The 23,295-nt window shown below is 37.5% G+C and overlaps 2 protein-coding genes across 2 annotated transcripts; one reads left to right on the forward strand and one right to left on the reverse strand.

The window, feature by feature from the left end:
* The first annotated feature begins 6,348 nt into the window (after nt 1-6,348).
* Nucleotides 6,349-14,086, forward strand: LOC142613967 (uncharacterized). Its single transcript, XM_075786490.1, has 8 exons — nt 6,349-6,765; nt 6,851-6,918; nt 7,318-7,384; nt 7,529-7,683; nt 7,921-7,991; nt 10,143-10,211; nt 12,644-12,744; nt 13,667-14,086. The coding sequence occupies exons 1-8, from the start codon at nt 6,487-6,489 to the stop codon at nt 13,958-13,960; spliced, it is 1,104 nt and encodes a 367-aa protein (XP_075642605.1). The 5' UTR covers nt 6,349-6,486; the 3' UTR covers nt 13,961-14,086.
* Nucleotides 14,087-14,290: 204 nt separating this feature from the next.
* On the reverse strand, nt 14,291-15,118 carry LOC142612138 (uncharacterized). The gene is made up of 2 exons (XM_075784256.1): nt 14,489-15,118; nt 14,291-14,368 (listed from the first exon to the last, which is right to left on the reverse strand). The coding sequence occupies exons 1-2, from the start codon at nt 15,116-15,118 to the stop codon at nt 14,291-14,293; spliced, it is 708 nt and encodes a 235-aa protein (XP_075640371.1).
* Between the last annotated feature and the right edge of the window lie 8,177 nt (nt 15,119-23,295).

A 23,295-nucleotide genomic window follows, 5' to 3' on the forward strand; every position in this document is an offset into this window, starting at 1 on the left:
AAAGGTGGGTTATCAATGTAGACGGGTCATCCACACTATATGCAGGAGGGATCGGAGTCATACTAAAATCCCCGGAGGGTGACAAATTGGAGTACGCAGCCCGTTTGCAGTACTAAACCACCAATAACAAAGCTGAGTATGAAGCTCTACTTAAAGGGCTAGAATTGGCTAAGTCCCTAGGGGCGGAATCAATAATAGTCAAAGGGGATTCTCAGCTCGTCATCAACCAAGTGAATGGACTATGTGATGCTAAGGAAGATAGGATGAAGAAATATCTTAGCAAAGTGAGACGGCTTGTCCAAAAATTTACGGAAGTGAGTTTTATTCAACTCCCAAGGGAGGAAAATATGGAAGCAGATGCCTTAGTGAAAGCAGCTTCAAGAGGAGAAATTATGGACACGTACGACAGAATCTAGTACATGCCAAGCATAGACCTCCCAGATATACAGCAAATAGAAGGGGGAAAAATTGGATGAGTCCAATAGTAATGTATCTTAAAGATGGAAGGCTTTCAGAAGACAAGGACGAAGCTAGGAAGCTAAGGGTCAAAGCAGCCAAGTACGTCCTCATAAATGAAGTCCTTTACAAGCGAGGCTTTTCTCAACCTTACCTAAGGTGTTTGGCTCCAGATGAGTCAAACTATGTTTTGAGGGAAGTTCATGAAGGAGCATGTGAAAATTACTTAGGAGCAAAATCGCTTGTCCATAAGGTCGTCCGTGTAGGCTACTACTGGCTTACAATACAGACAGATGCAAAGGCCTATGTCAAGGTGTGTGACCAGTGTCAGCGCTATAGCAATGTCCCTAGACAGCCGTCGGAGTACCAGACCCCAATGATGGGCCCATTGCCCTTTGCACAGTGGGGACAAGATATCCTAGGTCCTTTCCCCTCGAGAACCAGACAAATGAAGTTTTTGGTAGTAGGGATTGATTACTTTACCAAGTGGTTGGAGGCCGAACCTCCTGCAAAAATCACTCAGCAAAATGTCAAGAATTTTGTTTGGAAGAATATTCTATGTAGGTTCGGAGTACCTAAGGTACTAGTATCAAATAACAGACGTCAGTTTGACAACGCACCCTTCAAGGACTTTTGCGAACAATTTGGAATCAAGAATCACTATTCCTCACCCTCCCACCCACAGGCGAATGGACAAGCAGAAGTAGCAAACCGATCCCTGCTGAAAATCATCAAGACTCGGCTCGAGAGGGCAAAGGGAATATGGCCAGATGAATTGCCAGGTGTTCTTTGGGCCTACAAGACAACTGTGAGAACCCCGACAGGAGAAACCCCCTTCAAGTTAGCCTATGAATGTGAAGCTGTCATACCTACAGAAGTTCATATGGCTAACCATAGAGTGATGAAGTATCAGGAGAAAGAAAATGAAGAACAATTTCGTCTTGATCTCGATCTCATTGATGAGGTAAGGATGGATGTGGAGCAAAGGACAGCAAGATACAAGAATCTTATGGCTAGGCAGCATGATGCCATGGTGAAACCCAGGCGCTTCAGTGTTGGGGACCTCGTTCTCAAAAGAGTCTCCTTGGCAACTAGGAATCCAGCTCATGGAAAATTGGGACCCAATTGAGAAGGACCATATAGGGTAATTAACTGCAAAAAGCAAGGGTTGTACTACTTGGAAGCTCTGGATGGACGAAAGTTAAAGCATCCATGAAACGTAGAACATCTAAGGAGGTACTATCAATAATGAGCCTGGACGAGATTCACCAAGGACGAGGTTACAGATATGGACAAGATCACAGCTATGGTGTTTACTAATATTGTTGTGTTTTTATTACTACTATGGTGTGTATTAAGAATAAAAAGTGCACTAGTTCTTAAATTTTTGCACCGTCTTGTGAAAGACGAGGTTATGTATTTTCTTAAGCATTTTAATAAGGTGGTAGCTTCTAAGCATGTGTCATATTTGTGGACAATGTTCATATAATAATATGGTTTGAATTTCTAATGTATTTAATGCATAAATCTAATTTCCATAATAATACCCACAAGGGAGGCAAAAGCCTAAGATGAATGAAAATCTCTAGACGTAGGGATGTAATGTTCATAAGCTTTCCTCAAGATGAGGACAAAGTAAAGAAAAAATAAGCTAAGGCATAAAAGGCCATACAGTGATGCACTAGTACATGGACGAGCATCTGACCAAGACACTCAGGTGTTCTAGGACGAGTCAAACACTATAAGCATCTTGACAAAAGGCAAATGCCAAGTCAAACCCATGGATGAGATAAAGGTCTGACAAGACCATCATTGCTATCTTGAATTGTCCATACGCAAACAGGCCATCCAAAAAAAAAAAAAAAAAAACGTGTGGATAAACCTCAAGTATCGTCCATAGAAAAAGCACGTGGATGAACCTCTAACATTGTCCATCAAAAAAGCATATGGATGACCCTCTAATACTTGGTATCAATAAGGCTAAAGTTAAAAAGACAGGCAATAACAGCAGTGATACAGAGGGTAAACTCGTCCATGCAATAAAAATAATGGATGAAAATAGACATTCATTAAAGCTTAAAAAGGGTAGACGACCACCGTCCAAAAACCCTTACAAAGTAAGCCTTAAAAGATAATTGTTAATACGCTCGTCCAAAGTACGATGGACGAGAGAATTGTTTTCAAATACATTTTAATAAAGGTCCTAAAAACAATGGACCAAATCAAAGGGAAACAAACAAATAAACACTCAAGTTAAAAATCTCGTCTTCAAATGGAGGGGGCGTCAACATTGGGGTGGTCTTGAGGTGGCTTCGTAGTGGCGTCGTCTTCAACATTGATGCCCTCTGAGCTCGTCTGGAGGAGGGAGCTAGCAGAGCCACAGAGTTGAAGTTTGACAAGGCTAAAATCTACCTCGGGGAAGCGTTCAATAGCTTCCATACGAAAGTCTTCGAAGCCAGCAGCATAGTTCCTGTCCAACAGGTCAATAAACTAGCTAGAAGTTTTGAATTCCTCCTCAGCTACCTTCTTGGCATCCTTAAGAAGGGTACTGAGCTCGTCATTTCTCTTTTGCAAATGATCCAGACGAGTGTCCTTCTCGACGATGTTAGCCCTCAGCTCCTCGACGAGATTTTTAAGCTCTTTAACCTCGTCCGTAGCTTTGCTCGCTACCTCAGCCCAGTTTACACTCGTCCTTAACCTGCCATAGCTTCGTCTCAAGCTTGGCCCTCTCTATCTATTTTTGTGGTCTATCTAGTCGCTGCTATGAACTTTGACATGGCCTACACAAACGATTAAAAGTCCAATTAAAATAAAATAAAATAATGGCCACAGTAAAATGACAGGACGAGGTAAAATACAGAATTATATACCTTGAAGAGATCATGGATAGTAGAGTGCTCAAATTCCTTCAAGGACATATCATAGCAAGCGGCCACATCCTCCTCCGTCACAGATTTTTCAAACCTCTCCCAGGTCAAGTCCTCATTCTCAATTATATTCATGGGAACCTTCAGACGAGGCTGAGACGGGGCAGGAGTGACGACCTTTGAAGGGGTGACGCCAACAGACTCAAGCATTTCCACGTCAAGGATTTGGACGGAAGGAGCTTGGGAGACAGGGGGTAGTGCTTGGCTTAAAAATCCCAGGCTTAGACGACCTATGCTTTGCCTTCTTGTGCCTTCGATGACTTGGAAGATCTTCCAAATTTAGATCCTTGGGTAAGCTCTTCCTTTTATCCCCAGTGGAAAGACGAGGCTAGGATTCCTCAAGGGTAGGATGAGGCAGAGACTCCCCGAGGGCAGGACGAGGCTGAGGTTGAACCTCTGGCCCTACAACCTCGTCCACTATCTTCTTTCCTTTGTTCTCTTTCATAGTAGCCATTCCTGCAGAGAAATTTGTTAGAATCACTTCTAAAAAAGACAAGGGATCACTAGAAGTAAAAACTTACGTCTACGGACTGTGCGCTCGTGGGCTGTGGCTTTAGGAGAAGGCTCAGGACCAAGTCCCCAAGTAGCAAGGCGTTGAAGAGTAACCAAGGAATGGAAATCCCTCTCAGGATGAAGACGAGCCTTTTGCACTCGTCCAAGGTAAAACCTGTTCAAGGACGGTCGTCTAACGCCTGCAAGAAAGAGTTAGAGTTAAAATGATTATAAAGTAACATACAACAAAGGACAATGCATAGTAATAAACATACCTTCAGGATGAAGGTTCCCTAACTCTCCAGTATAAGGGGCAAATGGATCCCTGCCAACCTCAACAGGGTGTCCTGCCCAGAAACCTGAGACGAAGAAAAACTCCGTCTTCCAGTTCCTATCTGACGTGACCAAAGACTTAATAATTCTACAATTTCTCCCTCTGGCTGTAAATTGATAAAAACCACGGGATTGACTAATTTCGGAGGGTTTGTAACAAAAAAGGAACTCATCCACGGTGAGGGGACGATCCCCTTCAAACACCTCTCTCCACAAAATTTGCATAGAGACAACTAATCTCCACGCATTGGGGTTAAATTGACACAACCTTAAACCTAACCTAGTGAGTAGCTCCCTGGCAAAAGAGTTAAGAGGCAACCTAAGACTTCCTAAAAGATAGGCCTCATAAACTCCTACACCAAAACGAGGTTGGCAGCACCATTCTTCTTGGACGGCCAACCTAGGATTCAGCTCCTCTGGGATCTGATACTAACTCTTAAGAGACTCTAACTTCTTGTCGTCCATCTTAGAAGGGACTCTCACAGCACAACTATAAATGGTTTCTACCTCGTCTTGAGGAACAGACGGGGGAGCACTCAACGAACCAACCTCAGACCCAGACGCTGCTCTCATCCTAAGTTCTTCTTGAAGGACTTCCAGAGTAACCCCAAGAACTTCGGAAGTATACTCCTCGTCCGTGGTATTTCCCCCACTACTACTAGTGTTACTAGAACCACTATAGCTAGAAGAGTTATGATACTCGTCTATCTCCTTTTCGACACTATTACTAGACGAAGATACGACAATTCCAGACATCTTGAAAACTTAAGGAAAACCTAAAGACGAGTGTAAAGAAGATACCTGGCTCTAGACGGTGGAAAACTGGGACACTGGAAAACTTCTCGACGAGGCGCTAAGACGAGGATGTCAAAGAAGAAAATTTGAGAAAATGCAGAGGGTACGAGAGGAATTTCACTATTTATAGGCGTTGAAAAATGGTGTCTCGAACTACGTGACCAACCAGAGCACGCCACATGGCACTTCCCTCGAAAAATTAAATCAACATGAGAAATTACCAACGAAACTGCGACACGTGGCATACATAATAGTTAATAAAAGACACGCGTCCAAACGATGACGTCAGTTGATGCACGTCCTAGACGACCCATGGACAAGGGGCAACTGATGGGGGACGATAAAATACAAACTCCAGCATCGTCCATAGAGGTCGTCCAGGACGAGGCTAGGAAAGCAAATGATGTAAGAACCTCGTCCATAAGAAGCTCATCTTTTCAGGAGGATGCTTGGACAAGGTTCGCCTGGTCAAGTATTACCAAACTTCACCATCTCGTCCAAGGATGCCATCAACCTTGTCCTGGGTAAGGTCGTCCCTAGGAGAACGACCTTCCTGAGAAGCGAGGTACGCTCGATAGGAAGGCCTTTGGACGAACCTTTGGCACTTTGGTAAAATTCCTGAGTGTGTACTACGACTCCTTATTACACGCATAACTTCCAGTGACCGTTATGTGTGAAAAACGTAACTCCTAAGCAGTTGTGAAAGCTATCCTTGAACCCTCATACCTCCTCAAATCCAAAGAAGGTTATGAATTTGATAACCGTCTTTAGGATACTATATAAACGCTTATTCAGACAAAACAAAAGTATGTTTTGATATTTCTCAAAGAGTTGGAACTCTGAAATTATAGAGAGAAAACTAACTTTGTCATCGGAGGGTTCTTGGCCGGCAACCCTGGTCACCTTTGATTGATTTTCTTTCTTTTTCAAACCACCAAGGCAACAAGTAGTCCTTTCAAGTCCAAAGCATTCAGCCTACTGATTTTCTTCGCATCATCATATATATTTTAAAGATTAATATTATATTCTATTGTATATATAAACATTTCATTAAAATATTACCAAACCAAATCTTCATTAAAATATAAATAGTAAAGCATCCCGTTCCATATATAAATACAATCATAATAAATACTTATTAATAATTATTCTTATTATTAAATTTTATATTTGAATGAAACATTAAAAAAATATTATAGTTATGTTTCTTTTTTTGAGAAAAAAAAAATAGTATATTATTAAACTATTTTATGCATTATACCATCAGTTTGTTTATACGGCTTGGCTTATGGTTATGGGCATTTTGGAAAGGATATAAAATTCAAAACGACGACGGCCAAAGGCAAAGCGGCACTACGCTTCCATAAGTTCAAGCCCACCACGACACGCAAAACAGAAAAAACAAAAAAACACAAAACACAGAATACATTGTTTTTTTTTTCAACACACAATCATTCAATCCTGAAACTTCGCCAGTTACAAAATGCTTCGAAAACTATTACTACTACTACAACTACAATTACCAATACTGGTCTTTGTCTCCGTCTCGATCGGACGGGTCAACTCTCACCAAGAATCGGGCGAGTGGAGCTGCGAGTCCGGCTCCGAGACCCGAGTTAATGCCGAGTTCAAGCCTGGCCTCATCTCCCTCGATGGCCATGCCGAAGATTGGAAGGACATTGATGGCTTCGAGTTCTCTCTCCTCCCTGCTCTCGACCCACATCCTGATCACGAATACAAAGCCGGAAAAATGACCGTTAAGGTACCATTGTTTCAATTCAAATCCTTGTACCAATAGTACCAAGCATTTTCTTTCTTGTCTGTGTTACTAATTTGATATGTTACAGGCTTTGCATGATGGTCATGATGTTTTCTTTATGTTACAAGTTGATGGGGACTATGCGTACTCTAAAGGGTATGCTTTAATTTTTCAGAATTTGAATATTTTGTTATGTTTGTGATTGAATTGAGTAAGATTGATACTTCTGGACATGTTTGATATTGGTAATTTAGCCTTTTGCGTTCTTTTTTTAGTGACTTTTAGACGTCAATTCATGTTCAAATCTGAATCATCTGATTTCACTTTGTTATCTGAGACTTATTTTATAAATTGTATCATTCATGGTGTTTAAAAGATACCCACTTTGAAGATATGTCGCTTTGACTGGTTGTGAATTTTTTATTCAACTTTGGTGTGCTGGCTGAAAAAATTAGAGGCGCATGCTTTGTTGAATTCAATGACTGATCTGTTTCATACTTTGACTCCGTAACAAGAAAGGCTCTTGTTGAATTGGTTCTTTTGTAAATAATGCAGTAATAGCAAGAAATGCCCATCTGTTTCTCTTATGTTTCAAATTGGAGACAGTGCCACCTACCATAATGTAAGTTACTCTATTCCACTGATTATCAAATTTTGGGTTTGTCTTTTCTAATTTTGTATAAACATTTTACAATTTCTCAGTCTATTCATTTTGCTTTCCGTTTATTTACTTCATGATTCAAACTGAGAAGATATGTGTTGTTAGATGGGTGGATGTAGTCAAGGGACAGGCTCATGCACCAACAAGACATGCAAAGGGCATGAAGTTGATATAATGCACTTCTCAATTGGAAATGCTATTCCTGGACGGCTCTATGGTGGCAACCTGGTAGACAACAGCGAGGGGAATGGAGGTGACAGGTAGTGTAGAGTGTAGTACAATTCTATTCATTGACCTTCACAGCAATGTAGTACAATCTCATCTCTTGGCCTTTATAATAATATAGTACAATATCATCTGTTGACTTTCACAACAATGTAGTACCATCCCATCTTTTGAGCTTCATACCGTTGTAGTACAAATGTACAATCCCACCTTCTTATATGAGTAATAATTTTTCCACTTTGTATATTTATTTGCTGCTTTTTCATGAACAGGTTTGGTCATTTAGTTGATCTTTATTCTTGGAACCCGCACTGCAGATATCTAGATGGACTTGGCCCCTCAGGTATTTCTAGGATTTATAAAATAGTAATAAAATATCTTATTGCTCTTTTCTTTAGTGAAAAGTGATATATTTTATGAGACTGAAAGAAGATTGGACAACTTTTAAGGAAGGGAAAACAAAGAGGGATAAGGCACCAAAGGAAGTGATTTCAATACAAAAAGCTACTAAAGTAGTTAAGAATTCATGACTCCCCCAAAATCAAATTTCACTTTTATTAGACAGTCCATATCATGCTTTGCAGATCTTGGCACCCACCTAAAAAGAACTCTTGAAATGACTGGTTGTCTTATTGAAAAATCACCAAGGGCCTCTGTAATTAGCTTTAACATGACAATGTTAAATTATTACCTTAGGAACATAGGGTAACTTCCCTTATGCCTGCCAAAACAACTCTAATTGCTCCTTGTTATCCTCAAAATTTTTTTTAACAGCCTATATCCTTGTTCTTCCAGCCTTCCCATCTTTTTAAGTCGCCTTCAACAGTAAGAAAACCACTCATCTACAGTGGTGTTTACATTTCTATTTAGTATTTACTTATATTTGAAAAACTATGGTGTTGCAATGAATTTTCGAATTCATTTCATTCTTGTTTTTTTTAAGACTCCCTTTTTTTTATCTACAACTGAAATACTCTAAAGCAAGATTTTCCTCCAAACAACATTATAAATTAGTTGATTGTGAGATTCATCTTCACCACATCCTTTAATTTTTCATATTAGACTTGGTTTTGAGTTCAACAACAAAAATTTCTTTATTGTATTACTTTAGTTTACCTTTTAAATTTGGTTTCTTCATAAGTATAAATCTGTCCTAGCTTTTTGTACTAAATTCAAACAAAAAGAACTTCTAGAATTGCTTGAATGATTTTTTGTGTGTGTGTGTGAGAGAGAGAGAGAGAGAATTAATTGCTCGAATGAATTATGTGTGCATGATATATATATATATATATATATATATATATATATATATATATATATATATAAATTAGGAAGAGGAGGAGTGCCACCCCTTCAGAGCAGACAGTAAATTGTGAATAGATCAGGTGTCCATTAAAGTAGGCCACTCTAGGACATTTTCAATAACATGTGAAACAATATCTTCCAATTAGGCTGAAAAGAAACCTTTCAACTTGAAATGATATATGGGTTTTTTATTGGTCAGTGGATCTAGTCAAAGTTTGATTGGTAAGATTATTAATTATTAGTATTTTTTAAGTTGACACAATTAGATAAATGAAATAAAATCCCATTGTTATCAATGCTAATGCGACCATAACCACTATCACCTTGTCATTGTTTTTTTGTTCAATGATGCCTTTATCCTACTTTATCCCCTAGACCACCATCTTCAACCATGGTCACTGATATTGCTATCAATATGACGTATATGCTTTTGTATTTTTTATTAAAATACCCTTGCATATAATATGAACTAACTTTTGCTTTTGTTGAAAAAAACCACAAATAAAAAGGGAGGGAAGAGAGAGAAAGAAGCAAAGATGTTTTTTTTGCCTCCTTATTTATTTTTTATTATTATTAATAGAAAACCCAACCAAATAGCATCCAAAATTGTTTGTTGTGTGAAACACTTTGGTGTTTCAACTAATTAAATTCTTAGTTCTTACTTGTAATGTGAATCTTGGAACCTTGGTGAAGTTTATCCATTAATTCAGTTGACAAGATCACTGTTACTTTCTTGGTTTGTACTCTGTAATGTATACTAAGATAATCACTAGTCAATGACAAAAGTTAGATACCGAATTCGTAGATTTTATACCATGAAGGTAACAAACAGCATATCATGTCGTTCATTGTTTTTGAAAGGAGGCTCTCTTAGCACCTGAATTTTCTTTATTTATTTGTTGATATACATAACCCCATCAAGACTAATGGAAATTCCCAAGTTTCACTATGATTTATTGTTTTATCGCTCTTCCCACTATGCAATTGGTCTTCAAAGGGCAACTCCTTTTTCCCTTATAAGGGGTGGAGCATGAGGTTCTGGGTGCATGAGTTGCATATGGCTAAAAGAAAATTGTAGTTTCCCTGTATTCCTTCTTCTCTTCCTCTACCTTCTCCTTTAATGATTTATTTTCTTCTATGAGAATCAGTGATTGAATATTTGAATGGTTTATCTTTTTGCAATTGTCAGGAAATGATACTAGTGCACAGAATGATTGGAAAGGTGCATGGTGGCACAGTAGCTTTGATGTTAACTCAGGTAATTATCTATCTTTTGTTAATGTTTTCAAATATTATTTATTTACCTATATAACAAGTAGGAGTTTCAATTTAGAAAAAACTTTCACTTCGTCGTGGCAAAAAGTTAAAAAAGGGAGTTTCTTACTTCCCTTAGTATTGCCCCTTAAGTTGCTTTTCATATCTTTGATGTTTTTTGTTGTTGTTTCTTGTGTTCACCATCATGAACACCTTGTTTTTGCTGTTTTTGATTTTTCTTCATGATTAATATGATTCTTATTACTTATCAAAAAAGAAAGTTAAAACAGTAATGGTTAAACAATTAAAAAATGGATGCATAATGTTGATGGAGGATCCATCAATTGAATGGTCCATAAACATGACATAAGCATGCACATTAAGACCCTTATAAAAGTTATGTATGACTTGAAATGTTCTATCAATATATTTCGGTTTCTGCACATCCATGAGTGTTAATCTCTCATTCCTTTTTATTATAATTATTACTATTCTAATACCCAGTAATGCATAGGTAGGGGTTAAGGGCATCTCCAACAGCTTATCTGAAATTTCACCCAAAATTTAGCCAAAAATCCTTTTCTTATTTTAGCTAACCACTTTTGCAAATACACCTTTCAACAGCTACTCCCATTCAAAAATAAAGTTCCAACAGCTACTCTATTCTCTCTTTATTATATTTAAAACAATCTTCTTATTCTTTTTTATCTCCCAAAAAATCTCTCTTTTATATCCTTCTAAAATCCATGGATATTTTCTTCTCGTCTTCTTTAGTCAAATGTGAGAGAGAGAGAGAGAGAGAGTGATTGGCCGTCACCATTACACAGGGCAGCCACATGATCCTTCAGCCAAACTGTCTGATTGGCCTCAAGCTTCCCTGCGATCGCACCACCATCACCTCCACCAACCATGGGTGATTTACCAAAAATAAAGGACACAACCTCTGACTAATGGGATTTGTGTGACCACAGAGTCAAACGTGGTGGAACTCATGACCACCATAGTGGTTTAAATCAATGCTGAATCAAGATTGAAGACACTTTTCTTGATTTTTGATTTATCGGTACCATAGGGGTTTGGATCAATTCAGAGTCAAGATTAAGACACACTATAGGATTCGAAAAAAGGAAATTTGCTTAAAGATAAGGTTGGCCTCAATTGATTGATGAAAAGATGAGGGAAAGATGCTTAAGATGGTTTGATCAAGTTTAGAGGAGAGTGATTAATGCACCAATGAGAAAGAGTGAGTTGATTCAAGTTGAGGGAACAAAAAAAAAAAGTAGAGGAAGACCAAAAATAACTTTAGGAGAAGTGGTAAAAAAGGACATGTCAATTAAGGATGTGATAGAGAGTATGATTTTGGGTAGAATAGAATGGCGAAAAAGAATACATGTGGTAGACCTTGACTATTTATTTATTTTTTGGGTAATTAATGGTAAATTATTATTAGAATAGATTACTTCATGCTCATGATGATAAGCAATTTTAACCTAAAAGAATTACAAAATAATATGCACGAAAGTTAAGTGATTTCGTAAAAACTAGAAAGGAGTTGATCTTTGTAAGACCCCAAGCATTAGACCAATTAAACAGAGATCAGAGCTAAAGAACAGAGATTCCAATTGGGCCTTTGAGATTTATGAATCTAAAAAAATGCAACTATTTCTCTCTTTCTACGCTAACCATAGCTGGCCATAAAAAAATTGGGTTGGTTGTTGTTGTAAAGGATTTCGCTCTATATATTCAGAAGTTATTTTCTTGTTTTCAAAAATCACAAAATGGGTTGAATTTAGCTCTCAGAAAGAGAGGACATTATTTTTAGAAAATGATTTTCATGATTTTTGACTCATCTTGCTTTTTTTATTGTTCTGTGTTTAATATTATTTCCATATTCATTATTTTGTTTAATTGCTGAGAAAGCCAGAGAGAAACTACAGTGGGGTTAAATTAATCTCTCTGAAACCAGTTTGGTGTTGGAGGAGAATATAAATACTGCTTTGGAAAGCCACAATAGCTCTTAGCTCTCCAAACTTGGGAAGTAATTACAGCAATTACAAAATTTGCCTATTCATAAGCTATGTTGTCGGAGCATGCTTTTTGTAGTTGGCTCTCCAAATTTTGGAGAAAAGGTTTGACTAATCTATTGGAGAGCCTCAAGACCCCTGAGCCTGCTATTTGTCTAAATTCAAGTAAATTGAAATCGAAAATATGTGCATGTTATAATTTTACTTAGTTCACACAACCATTTTGATGAAAAGTTCCTTAAGAGTGTTTTGGTTTTTGTCATATCACAGTTGTCTGGTTGATTATTTAGTTTACTTCTGTTTCTCATATGGTGCCTTGTATTTTCACCTTTGTTGATAGTCACATTTTATGGCCTGTATATTTTGCACATTTTTTGTGTCAATATTAATATAGGATAATTGCCGATTACAGGTTTTGTGGAGGAAGATAGTCCGTACTCATCAGATGGTAAACAAGGCACATATTATTTTGAATTCTCTAGACCTTTGAGAACAATGGATCGCCTTCAACAGGTTAGAAAGTCATCTGCTGCATTCAGAGTTCTAAGAATCTGGGTTTCAAATGAAAAATGAAAGTGCATGATCTATGTATGTGTCTCTCCATTGTATGTCTATCAAAAAAGAAAAAAATTAATCCATGATGTGTAAATTGCTGGCAAAGTCATTGATCTTTCAGGTGCTTGTTAACAAAAGGATTACTGGATGATGAAGTATGGCCTAGGCTAAAAATCTTTGTTATTGGTTGAAAGTTCATAATACCACCAGTAAAAATTGCCCTTACAAATGTTTTACATTGCCTCAATTATTTGATTATGGACCTTTATGATATTAGTCAAATGAGCTACGCCCCCACCCCACCCCCCACCAAAAAAAAAAAGTTTCATCTTTTGAAACATTAATTTGATTATGTTTGTTTGAAACTAGGCCATAATTAGGGAACCCTGTTCTGGATGGTTAGAATAGTCGGCCTTTAAGAGCTGTTCATAAGCTGATGGTGAAAAATAAGCTGGCTCATAAAGCTAAACCAAACAGGCTAAATCGTGTTGAAATTTGCTTCAAGTGATGTTCTATAGCTTGAAGACAACTCAAAATGTTAATGGACGATATTGTTTTAATCTCAGAATCTTACCATTGTGTTAACTGCCATTGAAGTTTGTATTTATATTGCAACAACAAAATCTTGATTTCTGAAAATATTTAATGGAATTATTTTCTAAACTCTGTGTTGTTTATCTTGTTAAAATTCATGATGCCATTGTTCTTTATTGGATCGAAATTTGTTGTAAAACCTGCTCTCTAGCTTGAAGAGAACCCAATGTTTAATACAGATGATATTCATTTATTGGCACCATTTTAGTACCTGTACATTCAAAAGTTACATATTTACATTGCAGCAACAGAACCTTAATTTGTTAATGTTACCTGGTTCCTGCAGGATGCTCAGTTTACGATTGGCAGTTTGAGTAAGATGTCAGTAGCATTCTGGTACCCAGTTGATGGACAACCATGGCATGGTTCTGGACACTATTCTGTTGACTGTGATTGGGTACCTTTGGATATCTCTTCTGGCAATTCTATGCTAACCAGTACCGGACCAAGTGCCTCTAGGAATGTTTCTAGTGCCTTTGCCCTTCTGTTATCAGTAGTGTCATTATGTGTGTCAATTTTTGTGGGGTATCGGCTTTTCAGGCCTAAGAGCATCCCCTTTACACCCATGGAAAATCTTTAGGATAGCAGTGTTTGAGATTGTACCATCAATTGAGATTGTACTTCTAGGTTTGTACTCTGTACTCACAGGTACTTGCACTTGCATTCCATTTATTTATAAAGATTCGAGTGTTACTTTATTGCACCTTATTAGTGGGTTTTATATGCTTGTCAATGTTTCATTGATTTGTTTAGTTCCATGTTTCTATTTACTGGCCTTTGTGTTATGCTTGTCAAATTCGTTACTGCAAAGTCTTGTGGTTTTAATTCTTGATTTTATAATCACCTGTGTGGGCCTTTTGGCCTTATCCTTCTCAACCCAGCCATGGGTTGGACCAATATCTCAACCTTCTCAGGGGGCACAAATTTCTACTTGTTTTGCTTTTGAGAAATCCAACCAGACCGCTCTCATTAAATCAACACATGCAATCTGTCATGAGTAACAAGAGAAGAAACATTCTCAGGAATGTTCTCAAACCAAACAACAGGCGAAAAAAAAAACTGAGTTTTTTGCCAACTTATCAGCAACTCTATTACAATCTCTACGGACATGAGAGAAAAAATAAGACTGAAGCTCCAAGGCAGCAGCACGTGAGTCGTCCACCAGGTGGCCAAATTGAGACAAACTGGTACTCTCCGAATTCAGACTCTTAATCAATGTTTCAGAGTCTCCTTCAAAGACAACCTCCTGCAATCCTAGCTCCCTCGCAAAAATAATAGCTATTTGGCAAGCAAGGGCCTCCACCTCTATGACAGAAGGAGGTAAGCTAATGATTTCAGATAAAGCTCCAATGACCAAACCAGCTGAATCTCTGATAACCACCCCAATACCTGCCTTATTAATATCCTGGAACAAAGCACCATCAAAATTAGCTTTGTAAAAAGGTGTCTGAGGCGGAGACCAACTGTTGGAGCTAGGGATAGATGCTGTCATGACCGTGGGATCAGCAGCAAGGTGGAATTCATGAAGTCTTGCTGCAGCATCGGAGAAAATCTGATCATAAGGAAGAGAAACTTGCTTCAGGCGAACAGCATTCCTCTTAAACCAAACACTCCTGCAAACCATCACAAAACGATCAACAAAGGTAAGGTCTCCAGCCTTCAAAAATCCCAGAAACAAATCTTTGAAGTTTGCAAAACGATCAAGGATGTGTGGTCTGCATATAACGTCCTCCACCATATTTTCTTAACCATTTGACAACCCCAAATAGCATGGACAGTATCTTCCACTTCAGATTTGCAGACATCACATATAGCATTATTAGTGACCTTCCTTTTAAACAAATTCAGCTTTGTAGGGAGAGATTCATTGCTGGCCCTCCAGACAAAATGTTTTAACTTTACTTAGGACATTTAAGCTCCAAATTTTCTTCCAGAACTCTGAATGTGCCGCTGGATTCGAACTTCCTGGTTTCAGATTTTCTGCCTTCTCCACCAGCAGCTTATAGGCGCTTTTTGTAGAATAAGCTCCATGTGTGGTTCCCTTCTAGATCAGTTTATGTTCAACACAGCGATTTCTAAGAGGCAAACTTAGAATTGCTTGAGCTTCATGAGGGAGAAACTCAGATGTTATCCGATCCTCTAGCCAAGTCAGGTTCTCTTCATCAATTAAAGCACAAACCTTGGTATTGTTAGGCGGAGTTTTTGGGGTGAGATAACTCTGCTAGAGTGCAGATTAGGTAACCAATTATCCCCCCTGATTTTCAGTCTTTCCATCACCAATACGTCAAATAGAACCTGAACTGATCAATAATCTTGCCTTGAGGATGCTTTGCCAAGAATATGACGCCCCAGTCTTCACATCTTCATCCAAAATTGAACCATTTGGAAAATGCTTAGCCTTGAACACTCTGGAAAACAACGAATCAGTATTATGTAATAACCACCAAACCTGTTTGCCCAGCGAAGCCAAGTTGAACAGTTCGAGCTCCCTGAAACCCAGACCACCTTGGGATTTTGGGAGGCAGATTTTATTCCAAGCCAACCAATGAATTATCCGGTTCTCTCCCTTGTAACCCCACCAAAATTTCCAGATAAGAGATTCAAGATCCTGACATAAACCTTTGGGGAGTTTAAAACAACTCATTGTAAGGGTGGCATTGCTTGGACTACTGCTTTAATTAAGATTTTTCGCCCTGCTTGTGATAACAAATTTTCCTTCCACCATTGCAGTTTTTGCCAAATACGCTCTCTAATATACATGAAGCTCTGCTTCTTTGCATGCCCCACTAATGCAGGTAGACCAAGATATTTTTCATACGGCGAGATGACCTAGACCCCTAGTAAATTTTTAATAGCTGTCTTCCGTAGAGGCTTCATGTTTGAGCTGAAAAATAATTGGGTTTTTTCCCTGTTTATTTGTTGGCCAGAAGCAAGAATCTCTAGGATTTTCTGGCAATCTTGTTCATTGGCTCTACAAAAAAGAAGGCTCATCTGCGAAAAAAGGATTGGAAACTCTTGGGCCATCTTTACACAAAGCAACCACCTTAATGAAACCATCATCTTCCGCCTGCTGAATCAAAGAGTAGAGTCTTTCTGCACATAAAAGGAATAGATACGATGATAAATGATCTCCTTGACAGAGACCTCTATGAGGTTGAAAAAACCCATGAGGTTCCCCATTAACCATAACTGAGAAAGTGACGGAACGAATGCAAGCATTGATAAGATTAATCCACTTATTATCAAAACCCAATTTTTCCATTAATTGTTCAACAAGAAAATTTCACTTCATCCTATTATAGTAGGCTTTACTCATGTCTAATTTCAAGGCCATCAAACCTTCCTTTCCCCTATTTTTTTTTAAGATGGTGTAAAGTTTCAAAAGCCAAAAAGATATTATCAGAAATAAGCCTATCGGACATCCACAACTTGAATCATACCTTTATATCTCTTATTTCACAAATTTCTACTTTATATACAAAGAACTGTGGTACGCACACTTTGATTGAGTGCAGATATAGACTACAGTAGGATCTAGTATCAGACCAAAAAAAAAAAAAGATGTATTAAGGAAAAAAGATTCCACTCAAAGACAAACTACAAAGAGCCCTGAAGTGCCTCAGTTTCATGGAGGGTGGTACTTGAGTAAGTTAAAACAGCGTCTCACATGGCCATGGAGAGGGCACCAAATTTAAAGAGAATGGAAGAATAAATAGTCAAGAACAAATTGATTATACTACGAATGTAGATATTTGCCTTTGCCATATTAAATTGGCTTAGTCTACCCAATTATAAGCTATAATAAACTTTTTTTTTTCAAAAAAGAAAATACATTTATTAATAGTTCATTGGTTAACCCACACAAATTAAAGTTGTGTGTTTTTTATATGTAATTTGTTTAAATAATTTAACAAATCATGAAATTTATAATACATGTAAATGATTTTCTAAACCACCTAATGGTTAAGACTTAAGAGAGTATTCCTTCATTTAAGAGCAAAACTTTGAAAACGTTTTTGGAAACGTTTTCTCGAGAATTAAAAAAGCTGTTAATACTTTTTCAATTCTCGAAATTTTTTTTAAAAAAATGATTAATTATTGTGTGACCTTAGGGCACATATTAGCAAAACCCAAAGGAATTATGAATTATCAAAAATAAAATAAATTTTAAGGATTGTTGATGTAAAATGTATTAAAAACAAAGGGATCTTTTCCCAAATGTCTAGATTATGACAAAATGATGGGTACAACTAACAAAGATGCTTAGGTTGTTAGTGACTCCTTGGCCATTAGGGAATAACATCCAAATAGGATATAAATTTCTACGGCAGCTAGACTCCTCTTTAGTGATTTTTCTGTTTTTGTCCTCAATATGTTCTTTATCTTGCTTATCCTAAATCTTTGAACAAACTTTCAGTTTCTATTCTTAATTGGATTATTCAGTTTGTTTTGATTTCCCGTATGGCTTCTATAAAAAAGTTTATTAGCACTCTTTTATCTTCTTCTTTAATGTACTTGATACCACTTAAGTCTATTTTTTTCTTTTCCATCGTCTTAGCAAATTTATAAATATTATTTTCTCCATTCTTCATTTCACATTTGCTTTATAATTCTTCATGGCCTTAAATCTAACCTTATGGACTGTTGATTCTCAAAAAAAAAAAAGAAAAAAACTTATGGACTGCCTTTTTGCTTCCCTCCTAGTCATTTTATAATATTCATCAGCGACATTGTCTCTATATCTAGGTAGGCTTCTATAGCTGTTGCTCTTTTATCTAATTGCCGCTTGAATTTTCTCATTTACCACCAAGTCTCTTTAGTTGGTAGCTCACATCCTTGATTCTCCAAGTACTTCTTAACCGCTCTTTTAATACAACTATCCATTAAATTCAAAATCTTATTAAAGTTTTCTTAGTTTTATGAAGTTTGAAATGGTTGGTCAAGTCTTATGACTGCTGCATTAAAGAGGAGCAGTTTGATTCAACTTTAGGGCGGCATATGGGCAAGGGAAGGCAAAAAAGATGGAATGAAATGAGATAAACATTATGGCCTAAAGGTAAGGCGGATGTTAGAAATACTAAATAGATGTATTGTATTTCTCAAGTAATAAAATATGCAAGAGTGCTTTTGTATAAGAGGCAGAGTGTGTAGTACAACTAAATAAGATGGGCCTAAAGCCCACAACCTATTACATGTTAACAGTCCCCTTCAAACTCAAGGTACGTGTGAGACCAACTTGAGGTTGTCAACCAAATCACGAAGGCGTTCTTTAGGATATGACTTGGTCAAGATATCTGCAAGTTGATCTTTAGAGGAGATCGAGAACAGCTTGATAGCACCATGGATAAGATGATAACGGATAAAATGACAATCGATCTCGATGTGTTTAGTCCGTTCATGTAAGACATCATTGTGAACAATATGAATGACACTCTAGTTGTCACAATAAAGAGAAGTAGTAGAGGATGTGGACACACCTAAGTCTTTAAGAAGCCATAATAGCCAAAGGAGCTCAGATGTGGTATTTGCAAGGGCACGATATTCTGCTTTAGTACTGGAGCGGGCCACAAGGGTTTATTTCTTGCTTCGCCAAGAAATCATAGAAGAACCAAGAAGAAAGCAATAACCAGTGGTGGACTTGTGATTAGAGGGATCTTTTGCCCAATCAACATCAGAGAATGCACGAAAAACAAGAGGAAGAGCAGAGTAGAAAAGGCCATGGAAGAGAGTGCCATTTAGGTATTAAAGAATGCGCTGAACAACAGCATAGTAAGTCGATTGTGGAGCAGACAGATACTAGCTCACCTGATGAACAACATAGGAAATGTCTAGATGAGTGACAGTGAGAGAAACTAGGCTGCCAACCAATTATCTATAAAGAGAGGGAGTCAGATGCGCATTAAGTTCAACTGGAGTGTCAACAGTCTTGCTATTAATGAGTCCAGCTTAAGACAAAAGTTCAGAAGCATACTTGACTTGAGTAATATAAAGACCATCTGTGGAATGAGTGATTTCAAGACCCAAGAAGTAGCTGATATGTCCAATATCTTTTATTTCAAACTGCTGATTGAGGAAATCCTTGAGTTCTTGAATGTCACCAAAGTCATCACCAGTTATGATCATATCATCCACATATAGGAGAATCAAAAGGGTGCCTTTGTCAATGCGACGAAGAAATAAGGCAAAATCATAATGGCTGGCAATGTAACCCAAGTAGAGCTAAACTTGGCAAACCAAGCTCGTGGAGCTTGTTTAAGGCCATAAAGTGCACGTCGAATGTGACAAACCTTTTCGGTTCAATAGAAAGACTAAGAGGAGGTTGCATATAAACTTCCCATTAAGGAAGACATTTCTGACATCCATCTAAAAAAGGTCTCATTTACTTGCAGCGGTAACAATTAAGAGGGCACAAATAGATGAGAAGCGTACCTAAACTCCAAACCCAAACTCTGGTAGTAAGATCAAAATGTCCTTCCTCAAAAGGACGTTATATTTATGGATCCTAGACCATATAACTATGTTGCAATTCCATTCTTTCCCCCTTGCGCCCACAGTAGGTCGCGGCCTGCATACATGTGCATTGTGGGCGCAAGTTTTCAGAAGTATAAGAAATGCAAGTTTTCTGCAATAATGGCTAAGGTTTGGAACGAACCCACACCGTTTAGGAACCGTTCCAAACCCCATTTTTTTAACTATTAAAAGCCTTACATGGTACATATTCAAAAAACACAAAACTCTCATGGGAAAAACCTAAGATTCACTAGAAAATAGTGAATCAAAAGGGAGTTGTTCACAAGATACCCTCAAGTCATTTTTATTTGATTGGGACCTTTCAAGCCCCAATCCTTCAAGTTTAAGATTACTAATCACTATTTTATTGAATTTTAATAGATTTGACTGAGGGGAATGGTCAAAAATCAAGCCTAGGAGTTTTTCCTTTAAGGTATACTTTAAAACTTTTCTTTTTTATTTTCTGCTTTAATCTTTGTTTTAATTTGCTTCTTTTGTTTAGTTTAGGCTTATACATGTTTGTTTAGGTTAGTTTTAGGTTTTCTTTATATCTTTAAGCATATTAGGTTGCTAGATTTTACTGTTTTTTATCTTGTTTTGCCTCTACTCTATTTTTATGTAAATTAGGGGTTTCTAGGTAAGGATCTGTGTATGCAGACCTGTTCTAGCGTACGTAATGTCATTACCCAAAAACCCTAATTTCTTATTTGTTTTGATTCCACCTTCACATGTTTGTTTGCATAGGCTCTTTTTCATATGTTTCAAGCCCCATGTTTGTCTATTTACCGTTTAACATGTTTTTTGTTATCACATGCTTAGATTAGGGTTTAGGTTAGGGTTTTCTTAGTTTTAATGCTATGCCATTCGTTCACATGATTCATGCATTGATGTCATAGGTGTTGTGCTACTGGGAGGTAAGTAAAAGGTAAGTCATGCTTTAGCAATATTCATGCATTAGCAATATTCATACATTTGAATTAGGGTTTTTGGATGTATGATTAGGGTTTTTAATGTGTTAAGGTTTTGTTTTTGATATGTTTTTTTAAAGAGAGGTGCTACGTCCACAACATTTTTACAACATTTTTACAACAAATCATAGGTGGTTAGTTGTTATTGGTTCAAATTTGAACCTAACACTAAGATTACTTTTTTGCCCCAACAATAACAACCAGTAACATCCTGCCACTTAGGATTTGTTGTAAAAATGTTGTAAAAATGTTGTGGACATATCATTTCTCTTTTTTAAATGATACCCTTGCTGCCATGTTTAAGTTGCCGTTTTGTTTTAGATGTGTGATAGGGTTTCACATGCTAAATGAATGCTAGGGTTTCTTTTTGTTTGGCTCTCTTTTTGTTTGGATGGATGGATAAGTTTGTGTTTTGGGATGAATGATGCCATGATTGTATGCTTAGATGTATGCTAGTGTGTGTGTGAGTATAGATACAAGTATTACGTATGTTTTTAATAAGGTTAAGATATAGGACACAACAATGGAAAGCCAACCTTAGGGTTGGACGATCTTGGGTGTCTAACACCTTCCCAAAAGCGTACCTAAACTCTAAATCCAAACTCTTGTAGTAAGATCAAAAGTCTTTCCTCGAAAGGACGCTATATTTATGGTTCCTAGACCATATAACTAGGTGGCGACTCCATTATATTTCCTCCCTTGTGCCCACAAGTGTACAAAATACGGTGTCTGCAAAATGTTCCCATGTTTGAATTAAACTCCTCTCTTGAATTGCTCCACCGTCCTTTGAAGAACCAACACTCCCCTCTACATCCATCCTAATAGCTTCCATCAGAACATGCATTGTCTTCTTCATTGATGAACTAGTCCCTTCATTCAACGTAACAATTACCTGTGTACTTAGAGCCGACCTGGGTAGAGCACCACATGCCACTCGTGAATGTGATTTAGAGAACCTCGAATTGTCATAGCCTTGCACCTCGACAATTGCCTTTCTTGCCAAATTGTTGTTCATCCACTTGTAAAGAACCCTTGCTGCCAAGCCATACAACACATTCTTTATCATTGTGGGAGACATGGCCACTCCAGTAGCAGATATTTGGGAGCCATTCATACTTGAAAGCAGCCCAGCCCTCATAATCCTAATCCCATGAGATTTTTCTCCCCCCCACACAGTGGCTTTGTAATTCCCCCTAATATGCCATAGTTTTCAATTTAGCATATTTTTCACTCTTGAATTTTAAATTTCTTTGGTTCATGCCTCGGCCTCCTAAACTAAATTTTTGGTTCTATTTGTGTGTGTGTGTGTTTTTTTTTTGTTATGTAATTTATTTAAATAATTTAAAAATCAATTAATTTACTATACATGCAAATGATTTTTTAAACCACCAAAGATTAAGAGGATATTCCTTCATTTAAGAGGAAAAGTGTGAATTTTCTTGTAGTAGAAATGCTATCTTCACAATATTTTCGTAAAAATTTCTAAATTGTAGGTTGTTATGAGTAGGGAAAAAAAATAATTAAAGTTGTGAATTAAAATTAGAACTAATAAAACTTTTTTTTTTATACAAGGTAAAATTCTACTCTAGAATAATCTTAAGTATATATGTGTGTGAAGCTCCCTCCTGAAGACTTGAACCCCGACCTTTGCTCCCCACACTCTACAAGCACTTTTACTTGTGGAGTGATCATTGCATACCTGGGCGATAGTAAACTAATAAAATTTTTCACTTATAAATTATTGTGAAAATATTATGAGTTTATTATTTGGGAAGACACTAAGCAGTACTGTTTTGGAAAGTGGCATCGAATTTGGGCGTTTTTACAGAACTAACTACAAAACTCAAACTATATCATTAGTAAGCAAAGGTTTGAAACATATTTGGTTTCTAACAATTCGAGTCCATTGGACTCGATTTTCGGTTTATATTTATCCATCGCGGCACTGGCTGAGCTGGACAGGGAGGCCACGTAGGCACAAAAATCGAGTTCAATGAACTCGATTTCTATTTTCCACACTCACGGGGGCACACGTGATCACTTTAGTAAATCGAGTCCAGTGGACTCGATTTTTGGTCACGTGATCACTTAAGGTAAATCGAGTCTACTGGACTCGATTTTTGGGCACCATGGTTTTCGGGCACGTGGATGTAACTCGAGTCAAGGAGGCTCGATTTATTTGCTTCTAAAAATCGAGTCTCCTGAACTCGATTTCTGTGAATGGTCCCCAACCCATCCACGTGTCATGTGGGTCCCAACTGGGACCTTTTTCCCCCTTACCAGGCTCACTTATGCTCGCATTTCTCTTCTGCTCTCACAGCAGCACCACTCACACAACCCTCATCACTCACACAACTTACTTCATCACTCACACAACAATCACACTCAACTTTCATCAACTCTCAGGTAATGTTTTTTACAATATTGATAATATTTT

This window comes from Castanea sativa, chromosome 10, assembly GCF_040712315.1.
Source record: "Castanea sativa cultivar Marrone di Chiusa Pesio chromosome 10, ASM4071231v1".
NCBI lineage: Eukaryota > Viridiplantae > Streptophyta > Magnoliopsida > Fagales > Fagaceae > Castanea > Castanea sativa.

Bases quoted from the DNA above. Each gene is read 5' to 3' on its own strand.
- LOC142612138 (XM_075784256.1), bottom strand. From the start codon at position 15,118: ATGGTGGAGGACGTTATATGCAGACCACACATCCTTGATCGTTTTGCA. The intron at 14,369-14,488 runs GTCCGTAGAGAT...TACTCATGACAG, and splicing joins AGTCTTATTTTTTCTCTCAT to ATTGCATGTGTTGATTTAAT.
- LOC142613967 (XM_075786490.1), top strand. From the start codon at position 6,487: ATGCTTCGAAAACTATTACTACTACTACAACTACAATTACCAATACTG. The intron at 6,766-6,850 runs GTACCATTGTTT...GATATGTTACAG, and splicing joins CCGGAAAAATGACCGTTAAG to GCTTTGCATGATGGTCATGA. The intron at 7,992-10,142 runs GTATTTCTAGGA...TGCAATTGTCAG, and splicing joins AGATGGACTTGGCCCCTCAG to GAAATGATACTAGTGCACAG.